The 12,897-nt window shown below is 59.7% G+C and overlaps 1 protein-coding gene across 13 annotated transcripts; it reads right to left on the bottom strand.

Moving 5' to 3' along the window:
* Positions 1 to 6: 6 nt before the first annotated feature.
* On the bottom strand, positions 7 to 12,859 carry SPATA20 (spermatogenesis associated 20). 13 transcript variants are annotated; one of them, XM_085304576.1, is made up of 18 exons: positions 11,403 to 12,856; positions 10,959 to 11,023; positions 10,378 to 10,532; positions 9,991 to 10,134; positions 9,506 to 9,707; positions 9,276 to 9,406; positions 9,091 to 9,195; positions 8,512 to 8,586; positions 8,032 to 8,244; positions 7,674 to 7,866; positions 6,630 to 6,798; positions 5,908 to 6,116; positions 5,549 to 5,748; positions 4,819 to 4,899; positions 4,483 to 4,558; positions 4,230 to 4,401; positions 2,996 to 3,165; positions 532 to 2,224 (listed from the first exon to the last, which is right to left on the bottom strand). In XM_085304576.1, exons 1-18 carry the CDS (start codon positions 11,510 to 11,512, stop codon positions 2,214 to 2,216), a joined length of 2,481 nt encoding a protein of 826 aa, XP_085160702.1. In that variant the 5' UTR covers positions 11,513 to 12,856; the 3' UTR covers positions 532 to 2,213. The 13 variants fall into 13 exon arrangements, with proteins under 13 accessions (XP_085160703.1, XP_085160707.1, XP_085160714.1 ...); XM_085304575.1 differs by lacking the exon at positions 532 to 2,224 and having other exon boundaries at positions 3,138 to 4,401; positions 11,403 to 12,859; XM_085304579.1 differs by lacking the exons at positions 532 to 2,224; positions 2,996 to 3,165 and having other exon boundaries at positions 4,382 to 4,401; positions 4,483 to 4,611; positions 11,403 to 12,849.
* Positions 12,860 to 12,897: the final 38 nt, after the last annotated feature.

The following is a 12,897-nucleotide window of genomic DNA, read 5'->3' as shown; positions in this document are numbered from 1 at the left end:
GGCGGCGGCTCCGCTCGGGCTCACGGGGCGCCGGCGGCTCCCGGCGCGAGCAGCCGGCGCAGCTCCCGGGCCGAGGTGGCGGGCAGGGAGCAGGCGAAGCCGCTGCAGACGTAGGCCGTGGCTTTCCCGTCTCTCCTCTCCAGCGACGAAAGGAAGGGCAGGCGGCGGGAGAGGAGGGCGCCGCCGTCCCCGTCGGCCAGCACCAGCACCTGCCGGGGAGAAGGCGCCGGTGAGCGACGCAGCGGGGCCCGCCGAGCGCCGACCCGCTCGCCGCACGCCCGCCCAGCCCCGGCTCAGCCCGCGTCCCGCCCTGCCTCCCTCTCCTCCGCTTGCCCTCCTCCCTCGTTGGCTTTGTCTGGAATTAATTCCAGGAGTGATTAATTACCAATTCATGTCCAATCTGAAATTCATTATTCATTTTTCTCGMCGGCTCCCTAAGGTCCTCTCGCAGGGCCAGGATAAAGCGAGCCGGCAAGCTCGCGCTCGCAGCGCCGGAGATAATGGGATCCTTCGTAATTACCCTAAAGTCCATTAGCAGGGCAGGGATTCAACCCAGGAGCAGTCGGCCCCACGGCTCCCGTGGCCGGCCCCGGCCCCACGCCAGCCCCACGGGGCCGGYGAACCGGGCAGCTCCCCGCCGCCCCCAGGCGCCTGCACACCGCCGGGTCGCTGRGGAAGGGGAAACTGAGGCACAGAGCGGGCCAGGCCGGGGCGGACGATCAGCGGGACGGGAGCACGGCGCCGGAGTCCCCAGCCCCAGGACCCCATCCCAGCCCGGGACCCCGTCCCAGCCCGGGACCCCGAGGCGTTAGCCCCCAGCACCGCCCCGGAAGGGCTCAGCACGGCTCCTGGCCCCTCGCCGAGCGGCCGCTGCCCCCGGCAAGGGGCTCCTCTAGACGCCGATTTAAACTTGCCAGCTCCAGCGCCATTTTATCATCGGCTTCTTATTACAGCACGAATTTCAGTGTGAGGTTTGTAAGGAATTAATTACTGGGACGACCTAATTAATTGTGTTCCTGCAGCTGAGCCTAGCCCCCAGCGCCCCGCCAGCACCGGGGGGAGCGGGGGCGTCGAGAGACACAGAAGTGACGTCTCCCCAACTCCTCGGTGAAGCCACTTCCCAAAGCTGCCGTGTCCCCAGAGCGGGTGACTCAGGGCGGCTCAGCCTTGGGCTGTTTCCTGGGGAGGAGGAGGAGGAGGAGGAGAGATGAAGAGCAGCTGCAGAGGGCAGAAGACGTGTGGGAGAAGGAGCAACCGTGTCTCCCTTTCCGTGCACTGCAACACGGAACGAGGGATGCTTGGTGGGAGACGTCAGGCCCCAAGTCATGATCCACATCCCCACACCAACTCTGAGCAGTGGGATTTTACTCTCTCCTCTGCACTACCTTTGGGGGGTGAGGAGACAGGACCTATCGCTACAGATTAAATTATCCAAATTGCTGCCAAATGCAACGCCAAAGTAGACACAAAACCATCAGCGACGCCAGCCCTGACAGCACCAGCTTGGCCTGTGCCTGCACCCAGCCTGCGGGAACCCACCCTGCTTTTCTGGCCAAAGGAGGGGTCGCAGCCCTCAAACCCCCTTAGGAGGCAAAAGCCAGGCCAGGAGCGCAGCTGCRCCTTCAGGCCAAGGTCTTCGCTCGCACGAACCTCCTACGCCCAGAGAAACCCTCCGCTGCCCAGCACCGGGCGACCCGGCGTGCGGGCGATGCCCAGCACGGGGCGGGCGCAGGCAGGCGAGCCCGGCCCGCGGCGCGCTGCCGGCCACCCCGGAGCAGCGGCAGACGGGGGTCTCCCTTAGACCCCTGTCCCGGGCTGCAGGCAGCTTTTACCACTGCTGCCTCTCCCAGGCCCGAGCGAGCCTGCGAGCCRCCAAGTGGGCATCTCTCACCGACAYGGGGGACACAGAAGCTCCCAGGGCTGCGGTGCCCACACGCCCACGCCTCTCTTGCTGAATTTATCCGGTGCTTARCCCTGCTTTCCGCTCCCTTCCTCCACGAGCACCACGGCTCCGCTCCAGTCCGTGACTCCGGCAGCCCTGGGCCCTGGATCCCGTTATTCTGCTCTCCGCGCCGTCCCTCCAGACGGGGGAACACGTTACCAGGTAGGTCCCAGCGTGACAGGTCAGGGAAGCACGGCTGTGCAGCTCTGCACAGCTCTGTCTCCTTGTCAGCCTCCGTTACGCCCAAATGACACTGAGGAGAGCAGATCTCTCACCCCAGGCCTGTGCGACAGCAGAGAGAAGCAGCTGTCAGCACGATCGGCGCAGCCCTCTGACATCCCATCTGCTGGAGACAAGCTCAGCCGTCCAGGCCCCCCTCTTGTTGCAGGAACAAGCACCGTGAAGGTGGACTGGAGGGGCCTGGGGCTGCCAAACTTGAGGATGAATTTGGTTCCTACAGCTCCTTCAGCATTTGGTGCACCAAGAAGAAGAGATATCTACCTCTGGCTCTGCACTCCTTCAGTAGAGAGAGTTTTTCCTGGCAAAGATCTTTCTGCCACATTCACAAACGTGTGGGAAAAGTCCTTCTTCCAGGAGACAAACTCAGGCAGCAGCCAGGCTGCCAAAAATCACAACTTCTGATCTGTCATCTGGCCTGGCCCAKCAAGTCCAAACCATGATGTATGGACTCACGCTGGAGGATAAGACGACTTCAGCTCGGCCCCTGACTGCTGCTTCCCATCGCAGGACCGGAACAAGCATTTCCGAGACGACCCTTCCAGACGCGAGGAGCAGGAGCGCTCGGCACCGCACACGCGACAGAGGCCGTTTCTCCGTCCTTGCAAAGCAAAGGCGAGTCCCCCCCCCCGAAACCACCGTCGGGTCGCAGCGGGAAACAGAAACCCCCAACGAGCGACGCAGAGAGCAGGCGCGTGGCAGGGGACGGAGCCCCGACGCGCCCCCTCCACCACCAGCCGCAGCCCTCCGCGCTCGCGGCCCGTCCGCGGTCCCCGGCCAAGCGTCGCCTTCCTCAGGCCGCTTCCAGCATTTTACCTGCCCCAAGAGAGGATGCACACACAAGCTGTGAGGGGAGCACCCAGCCCTCCTCTGCCTCGCTGCTCTGGGGAAGGCGAAGGCCCGGGGGGATGGACCGTTCCCGCGGGAGACGAAGCTGCTTGACAGCTGGGCTTGCTGCCAGCTTCGCAGAAGGGAACTGAACCACCCTGGAGGAGGGGAAGAAACCGCTGTGCTATCTGCTCTGCTCAAAACCCCTGAAGTTGTCAGCTACGTCCCCTCCCAGAGCCCGTTCCGGCTCAGGGGAACGAGGACTGAACCCGCTGCTGGGAAAGGGAGTCAGTTATTAACAGCAGCACTTGGCTCCCCGCTGCCAGCACGGTGCTTTCGATTCCTGCAAACTGGGTCACCCGCTGTAATCCTTCAAAAGGAGAGGGAGGAATAAAGCTGGAGCAGAGAAGGGCCTTGTACGCTGCACACGGACCGGCACGGGCCACGGGCCGGCTGAGCCGCGACGCACGGGGAGCCGGACCGCGCCAGGGAGGAAGGACCAGGAGCTCCGTTCCCGCGGCTGCACTCCCGGTGCGGGGAGCGGGGAGCGGGGCCTGGCCGCCGTCCCRGTGGGGGACAGAAGCCGTGGCTGCCCTCCACCGCCTTCCTTAAACACTTCTAGGCCCCTGGCACAGGGAACCAGGGAAGAAAACCTCTGTGGTGTGGTCTGACACGAAGACAGACTAGGGAATCATTTACTGCTGGCAACTGGCCTCTCTCCAGTTTGCCCCAGCTTGGGTTACAGAGGGAAACCAGTGCTTTGCCCCAGCGCCAATTACCCACGTGCTGCAGCTCGACGTGCCAACCCCCGGCACCTGGATGCCGACGGGCACAGAGGAGCAGGGCAGAGGTTCAAACGCTCTGCCCCTTTGCCCACCGGCCCAGCCCCACTTCCCCACACTCAGCAGGCTTGCACACAGGCGAGCTGCCAGCCCCCGGGCAAGGACGCTGCCGGCTGAACGTGACGGCGCCGGGGAGCCAGCTGCAGCGCTGCTGCCCCCCGCCAACTCCGCAGGCAGCAAACGGCCCCTTCCCCGCAGCGACGCGGCCCCTCCGCGCCGCCCGCACGGCTGGGGGCTCTCCCTTCCGCCCCGGGGTGCCCAGCACTTGTCCCAGCCCTGGCCGGGGATGCCCTGGGTGACACGTCCCTGAGCGGAGACTTGGACAAGCACAGCGAGACAGTAACCAACCATGTGCAACCACAGTGTTGCTTATCACATACGGGCTTGGAGCAAAGCCTTTTTGGAGAAGCCAGCCCCTCCCAGCGAGGGGATACTCAAGCCCACGATGCAGATGGACTAAGGWATCGGCTTGCTTCTTCCCAGGGACATATGAACATCTCCAAGCTGAAGGTGACCGAGACACCAGGTGGATCAGTGCAGAGCTTGACACATCTACACTGCAACAAACAGTCTTCCCTTAGGAGAACCGTGCTGGGAGCACTGGGCCAAGCTGAGAGCAGCATAAACACGCACCACTGACAGCAGACGCTGCTGTATCGACTCCTATCCCAGGGCTGGGCTGCCAGAAGGAGGCTGAACTGCCATCTCTCTGCACCAGGGAGAGGCGTGCAGGGAGCTGAGCCACGGCCCACGCCGAGCTTGCTGACAAACAAGGGAAGGATGGGATATTCCCGAGAAAGGAAGCAGGACAGGGTGTGGAGGAGGAGGAAGATGCATGCTTCAGCAGCACTGGGAGACAGGATGAAAACACAAGCAACCCAGCTGGCAGCCCTGCACACGACTGCAGCCAGCAGGGGAAAGGCTGTGCAGAAGGGACAGGGCAAGGGCTGGAAGGACTGTCACCTCTACCTTGTTTGGGCAGAAGACAGAGTGCACGCAGCGAAGCAGATCTTTTGTGTCTTCTCCTTGCAGGTCCCCACAGATAACAACCTGTCCGGAGAGAGCAGGAAGGTCAGGAAGGAGAGAGCAGAGACAGAGATCTCTGACAACCCCTGCTCACAGGGATGCACACACAGCCCTGGGCTCCTGCCCCGTGGCAGGTCCAGTCCCTCTGGGCTCTGCCGGCCCAGCAGCCTCTGGCATTTCACCTAGAAACCATGAGCCTGAGGATCAGAAACCAGGATAGACATAGAGCCACCTCTGCGGCTAAACAGAGCTGAGGCTTAGCACTGCTCAGGGACATGGGGGAACACAAAGGATATTAAAAACYCGCTCGTAAGCAGCTCAAGAAACTGCAGGGTGTCTGGGCCCAGATTATGAACCTGATCAGAAACTGCCTGAGGGAGCTGGAGCTGACACATATGCCAAGAGCACGGCCYCCAGTCTGGCCTCCTGGAAGCATCAAAACTAAGACCCCATAGCACAGGCTTTGATGAGAGGTGCMTGCCACCTCACCACCCTCCCAAACGCTTTGAGATGGGGGAGCTTGGGTGGCGGAGTACGTGGATACAGGGCAGATGTGTAGGTGGACACGTCTGCCCGGTGCTGCCTGCCCAGYGTGGCTAAGCTCGACCCACAAGGAGAGGCAAGTGCACAAGCCCCGGCCGACCCACAGCCTGGAGGGCAGCCCAGCCCCTACCTGTTTGAGGGTGTGATGGAAGGCAGCACTAGCGCGGACCATCTCTGGCAGGGCTACTGGGATCTTCAGCAACCTCTCTGAGAAGGCAGCCAAGATCTGCCCAGCTTTTTCCACCCACTCCATGTGGCCAGAATAACAGGCTGCTCGGAGCAGGTTCATGACAGTGACAGAGTTGGCGCTGGGCTCTGCTCCATCTTGGTCTGTGAGAAGAAAACCACCCCTCAGTCAGTCCAGCCGTCCCACAGTTTGGCCCTCCACAGACATCAGCCCTGCCTTCCCTAAACTGTCACGCCACAACCAGCCCAGAGACACGAGCCCATGCCTGGCCACGGAGAGCGCGGATGGGTAACCGAGCTCACCGTCCTTGAGGCGGAGGAGCAGAGAGGGGTCGCCAGCCTCGCTGTGGAAATACGCAAAGCCTTTGGGATCCCAGAAGAGCTTGTCTTGTGTGTGCTGGAGCTGCAAGGCCCACTCCAGCCAGCCCTGGTCCAGCGAGGCCTCATACAGGTCAAAGAGAGCCTGGATGACAAAGACGTAATCCTCCAGGAACCCTTGGATCGGCACGGCACTATAGTGGCAAACAGAAGGACCATCAGGGTCTCCACGCCAGCAAGGCGGAAGTGGCCTCCAACCCCCTGAGACTGGTAKGGTATAGACACTGGTTTCTGCTGTCTAGGGTCAGATGAGGAGACACCACCTCGCTTGGTCCTTCCCTCAACTCAGTCTAAGATAAGCAGCGGCTGTTGCAAGTCATTGTGCCACTCAGTCCCGGGATACTGTACAGGGACATAAGTGACATGGGAAGACAGGGAAGGCTCCTATCACCTCAGAAAGAAGAYGAAAAGGGAAAAGGAGAGGATTTGACCTTAATTCCTCCTTGCTCTGTTGAGAATACTAATCCATCCCCAAACACATGCACAGGAGGCAGTTCAGCACAGTACAGCACAGCAAACTGCCTCCCTCCCTTCACACTCAGTCTGGCCTGCAGGATGGAAGGACAGGGACCATGGGGGGGGGGGGGGTCAGCGCAACAGCTACAGCATGGCCAGGTGGCCTGGAGATGCTCTATACCTCGGCTTACCTCTGCTCCACSGTGTTGTCTTTGCCCCGGTAGCAGCTCCGCAGTAACTTCCCACTGGTGGGGTCRAAAAGGTGTCTCCGCAGAAAGTTGGCAGCTTGCACAGCCCGGCTCACATACTCCTCTTTGGCCAGGGTTGCCCCAGCCTGGGCAAAGCCTGAGATCATCAGTCCTACATAGGTCACAGACACAGGGACGGGCTCAAGGAGAGGCTAGGGTGCAAGGGAGCAGCTAGAGAGTCACATCTTTCCTTTAAAGGATGCTTAGGATGAAGCTCATGCTCCTTGACATCCAAGGCAGGCCAAAAGCAGGTCAGGACTCAGCTGTCATCTCTTACAATCAGTTTAAACCACTAAGAAAATCACTTTTTATCACTGATGAGAAAGGAAGAGGTCTGGGATGCCAGCAAGAGCTCAGTCTTTGTTTGTGGGCAAAAGCTGGGTTGAAGAGAGTCTCCTTGTTTGTAGGACTTAGCTACATCGTGTAACTCCAGCTCATACAGTCCCCAGAAACAGGAACATGAGGCATTTACAGCTAGAGACAGTGCCTGGGACCCAGCAGTTACTAACTGCTGCAGGTCACTTGGACAGACACAGACCTGTGGGTCACTATGCTGATGCAGGGGTGGACATGGGATCTAGGCCCTACATGGGTCTTGAACCTCCAGCTCAGTCCCGCTTTCCCTAGCGCCAAGCCTTGCGGAGCTGGACTGAGCCAAGAGAAGGGTTTTGCTGCTCTCTACTGGCAGCAGGGAAAAAAAGGCCACGGCAACATCCTGACCCTCAGCAAATCTTGATCCTGCCAACACCATGGCTTGGAGGTGTCTGGGGCTGCTTCCTCCAGGTGCTCCGGGGCCAGGAGCCATCCAGTCAGATGCCTCCCTGGGGCCTGTCCWGGCTCAGCTGGACTCGGGGAACTCATTACAAGCCCACAAAGCTTCCCCAGCCCCAGTCACGGCTGCAGAGGGGCCTTGGCTGCAGCACGTATGCCCCTGCGCACCCCCACAGCCTGTGCGCGGCAGAGCTGGAGCCAAGAGCYGCCTCTCACCGTTCCACGATGTCAGCATCTTGGTGTCCAGGTGAGGCCGCGGCCGCTGCGCCCGAGCTGCGGACAGCCTCTGCCGGCTCTCTCGCAGCACGGCGCTGAGCTGCCCCAGCTCCAGCCCAAACTTGGCTGCAGTCAGCTCCAGGGAGGACTGGACAATAAGGACGTTCTTGCCTTTCAGCTCCTTATGGGGGTCCTGAAAGGAGAACCCCRCTCTACAAACACTGCCTAGCTGACGAGGGCTTGGGGGCAGACCAGCTTCCTGCAAGACCCCACTTGTCTTGGGGCTGCTGTCACCTCCCCGCTTGCCCAGTGCTGCAGTTCCCCCCTTCACTGCTCCCAGCACCTGGCACTCCCTCACCTTCGCGGGGCTCACATTGCCGTCCTCCTTCACCCCATAGTGGTGCATGAAGACATCTCCCAGAGTCGTCCCTTCTGTGGCCCCCTCGACAGGGTCAGGGAGGAGGGCYCGGATCTCCTCGGCTGTCCACACGCAGAACGCCCCTTCTCGCTTCTCTCTAGATGCAGCGGTTGGATAGGAGTCTGCATCCTCTGCGCTGTAGAAACCTCCAGCCTGGGAAAAAGGAGCACCGTTATCAGAGATAGCACCCAACACTGGTATAGCATCTCTCAGACTACTCCTCATTACTGCTGGGCATGCAGTCTAGTTTGTGGCTAAACCTGGCTGCAGTGCAGAGACAGGAGGGCCACAGACATGAGACAGACTCAGATCAGAAGGGACTGGAGGGAGGCAAAAGTGTCCACAGCCCTGAACCGCATCCAATTTACCCCAGACAGGTCTAAGTGACTTGCTTTGCCCTACCTCGGGGAAAAAGCTTACCTGGTCACTCAGATCCCGAGAGACATAGAGCAGAATATCTCCAGCCACATCAGCAAAGAATTCATCACCAGAGATCTGTGGGGGACACAGGGTGGATGTTACTCCAGAAATATGACAAAGGAATTGAGGGAAGAGACACAACAAAGTATATGAGATTCTGATTTAAACATCTGACAAAGGGGAAAAGCATATTTGAACACCCAAGCATTTTAAATGTGGGATGGACTTGGAGTTAGACCTCTGACAGAGGTCTACAGGCACTGGATAGCAATCATGGTTTTACACCAAGGTCAGGGGGAGCAGGACATGTTTGCTGGACTCTTGCAAGGACCAGACAGGAAACAGGGTCCTTTCCTCATACTCAAAATCCTGCAGCTAAATTTTCACAGGCTTGTGCGGCACTCCTATCCAGATGAGGATAGGTCAACAAAGGGGAGAATGGGACCTCCTAGACCCCCTGGGGCGGGCAATGTCTTTGGAAATAGGTTTCCAAGCTGCTTCCCAAACTGAGCCAGCCTGTCACAGCCTGGACACATTGTGCTGAGCACACCTCCCTGAAGATGAATGTAGTGGCCATACCTGAAATGCTCTGGTATATGCAGCTGCCAGCTGTCCCTGGTCATAYAGCATCTTCTCAAAGTGAGGGACATGCCAGTGCTGGTCAGTGGAGTAGCGGTGAAACCCCTGCAAAGACCAAACAGATGTGTCTCCACCCCACACCTCCTGGACATGCCTGGAGTTTACTTCCAAGACCTTCCTCTTACCTGACCAATGTGGTCATGAATGCCCCCGTAGGCCATCATTTTGAGGGTGTGGAGGGCCATCTGCAGTGCTCGGGCCCCTTCTGGAGTCGTGCGGTGCAGGGCCCAGTACGTGAAGAGGAAATTCAAATTCACTGAAATACAACGACAAAGCAGGAGGCTGCAGGGTGGGTTCTGGACCACGCAGCACTGTCGGCATCACAGCAGGGCTCAACAACAGAGGCCAGACCGACCTGGGGTGGGGAACTTCGGGAACTCTGAAAAGCCGCCATATTCTTCATCATAGGACCTGGAGAGCTGCTGGAAACACGTGTCCGTTACCTCTTTGGATGGCGGGGGTGACTCCTGGGCCTGGCCACGGATCTCAGTTTGGGTTAGGAGTGCTTCCATGATCTTCTGACTGTTCTCCAACAGAGCATCTTTGTTCTGCTTCCACTAGGAAGAAGAGTGAGAAAATCAGCCATTTTTTGTCTCTTTCTTTCTGCTTCCTGCACTGCATCAGCCCAAATTTTGCCTTCATTTCTCAGTCTCCCTCCCCAGATTAGTTCGAATCCACCTCTAGCTGAGCCAAAACTCTGACGTTTTCTTCATGCTACTGCTTCCAATGTTTTTTTTTCTCTTGACGCACTCACCCACCCTTCAAACCCAGTCCAATTTCTCCGCTACCCCTCTGTTTGAACACTGCCTGCTAGCCCACTTTGCTATTCCTGTTCTGTACCTGCTCTGCGATTCGGAGCAGCACAGTCCGAAAGCCAATGCGGTAAACCCTGTCGTCAGGAGGGAAGTATGTCCCCCCTGCAAAGGGCTTGAGGTCCGGAGTCAGCCAGACGCTCATCGGCCAACCACCTCCACCGCTGGTTGCCTGAAAGAGAAATTACGGGTGCACCAAGAGCATACAAAAGGTATCCTCTGTTCTGTACCCCTCTGGCACATGCATGCACCTCACATGAGGACGGACAAGTGCTTTTTTCCATCCTTGTGATCACGGCCTCTTTCCGACCACCCAACATACTGAGTTCCCAAGAACCACATCACTTCTTGCCTGAGGAACGTGGCCATGAATCTCATGTTGRGAGCCCACCTGAGCCCAGCCTGTGCCTCTTACCTGCACAAAAGTCATGTACACTTTGTCCACATCTGGCCGCTCCTCACGATCCACTTTTATGCACACAAAGTTCTTGTTCATRATCTCACCAATCTCCCTGTTCTTGAAGGATTCCTCCTCCATCACATGGCACCAGTGGCAGGTGGAATAGCCAACTGTAAACAAGTTCAGCCAAGTCAGGAAAGGCCCTGTGCTGAGAAGCAGGACACACWCTCTATGGGGAGATCACTTACAGCATGAAGCACCCTGCTAACAGAACAGCTGCTTCCCCATTGGAGAAGAGACAGCAAGGAAAAAGGTCTGCATCAAGCACAGAGACTTGCAAGGCCTCCTGATCTCYACAGCTCTTGCTCCAAGGATATGACCCAAGGAGTCTGGTACMCAAGAAGGCCCCTGGTTGCAGCCCATCTGCAGCAAGAGCCCATTAAAACACATGTCTGTCTCTTGCTGACGGAGAATTAATAAGCAGCATCCTTAGCTACAGGGCTATTCGTGTAGCAGCTCAGGTAAAGCAGCCCAGCTTATCTGGTCATTTACAGAACGACACGTGGGAAAGTTAAACACGTCTTGTTCCTAGTTACCCGACAGAAATATCAGCTTGTTTTCTTTCTTTGCTTTATCAAAGGCTTCCTGGCCCCAAGGGTACCTGTGGAGGAAAGACAAGAAAAAAGCTTCAGTTACCATTGCAGCTGGGACCTGGAGCCTCCTCTAAAGCSGTCTGATGGAGAGCAGCCAGGGCACGCTCCCCATGCCCTGGAGACGAAGTAAGCCCCCCTCGCGAGCCTGGACTGCAGCGCCTCCCCGTGCGGCGTGAAGTCTGAGCCCACAAGCACAACACAACAACCAAACCACTGGCTGTGCAAGCACAGCCGACCCAGGCGGGCAGGTGGCATCTCAGTCCCCCAGAGCAGCCAGGCCACTCGAACTGCCACCCTTTCTGCAGCCGCCACTTCCGCACTCCCACGCATCTCAGCTCGTGCTGCTGCAGGAAGGAAAGAAGGGAGAAAGGCGAGACTCAGTCTTACCAATCCACGGGGTTGTGAGCGTGTTGGAGGAGATAGGGGGACTTCTCACTAATCAGGCGGTTGGTGTAACGAGGGACACCGGGCTCGCTGTTCTTCCCCCCCGTAGCCATGGTCACGCTCCCCTTCAGAAACACACACCTGTGCCATGAAACGTATTCATTGCCTTACTTCTCTGCCAGCCTGGCCCCTGGAGAGAGCAGCAACGTCCAGACCCCAGCACAACCCTGCCGGGGTCCCCTCGGATTGCCGATGGCGGGGGGATTCTCCACCCGCCAGACTGCACCCGCCACCTGGCAGAAGACCCTCCCGGGATGCTGCAAGAGCACCCCGCGAAGGGACGCTGCCCAGAGCTCTCAGGCTGCACAGCACGGAGTTAGCTTGATGCCCTGCCCGCGGGGCTCTGCAGGGGCGCAGCGACGGCGCGCGAGACCCGTGCCGCACCGCAGCAGTGCGAGCGAACGGCTCGCRCAGCCAGGGCCGCGCCAGAGCCGGGCACGGCGGCTCCCTTCGGGCACGCCCTGGATGGTCCAACCACGGCCACGACCGAGCGGCGTCCCGTGCTGGGACCCAGAGCCTCTCCGCCGGCAYGGCAGCCCCTACAAATCCCCCCCGGTAGCGGGCGATTCAGCGGAGGCTGCTCCCCTCCAGCGGCGCGCGGGTGCAGGCGGTCTGCAAGCTCGAGCAGGCACGGCCCCGACACTGCCATCTGCCAGGGCCCCCTCTCCGGCAGCCCAGCACCGGCACCAGCACCAGCACCCTCTCGGAGAGCTTGCAGGGGCAGAGTCACTCGACAACCGTGGCTAAGGCAGCAGCACCACAGCGCTCACTTCGTGTGTCCTCAGAGAGGAAAATCCCCCCCAGCCCGGCGCGGGCGGCACGGGCACGCGGCCGAGCACCCTGCGGCACCCGYGCGGGGCGGCAGCTCTGCCCTCTCCTCCCACAAACCCAGGCCCCGGGGCAGCGACYGCCTTTGCTTTAGGCGCCTCAGTAAGCGCAGAGCCAGAGCGAAGGCAGGACAGCCGGGGCGGCACCAGGGTGGCACCGCGCTCAGTGGCCAGGGAGGCAGGGGGAGGCGCAGGGGGTGACACCAGGGCACAGGAGGGGTGCAGGGAGGATGAGGAAGGACGGACAGTGCAGAAAGGATGAAGGAAGGGGTCAAGAGGCAGTGACGGGGTGCAGGGCAGGCACAGTAGGGCCAGGAAGAAATGCAGGAATGCAAGAAAGGGTGCGGGGAGGGTTCTGGGGTGCAGAGGATGAAGGGGTACAGGGCAGGGGAGGGCCGGGGTGCAGAGGGGTTGCAGGGCACAGGAAGGGGTGCAGGGGAGCTGCAGGTGCAGAAGAGGTGCAGGGGAAGTTGCAGGGTGCAGATGGGGTGCAGGGGAAGTTGCAGGTGCAGGAAGGGGTGCAGGAAGGGGTGCAGGGAGATCACAGGGGACAGATGAGGTGCAGGGGAGGTTGCAGGTGCAGGCAGGGGCTCAGGGGGGTTAGAGAATGC

The sequence above is a fragment of the Rhea americana genome, unplaced genomic scaffold (genome assembly GCF_003343005.1).
Source record: "Rhea americana isolate MKP2758 unplaced genomic scaffold, rheAme1 scaffold_21, whole genome shotgun sequence".
Lineage (NCBI taxonomy): Eukaryota > Metazoa > Chordata > Aves > Rheiformes > Rheidae > Rhea > Rhea americana.
Note: the sequence above shows the minus strand (reverse complement) of the source record. Positions and strands in the feature narration are given on the sequence as shown.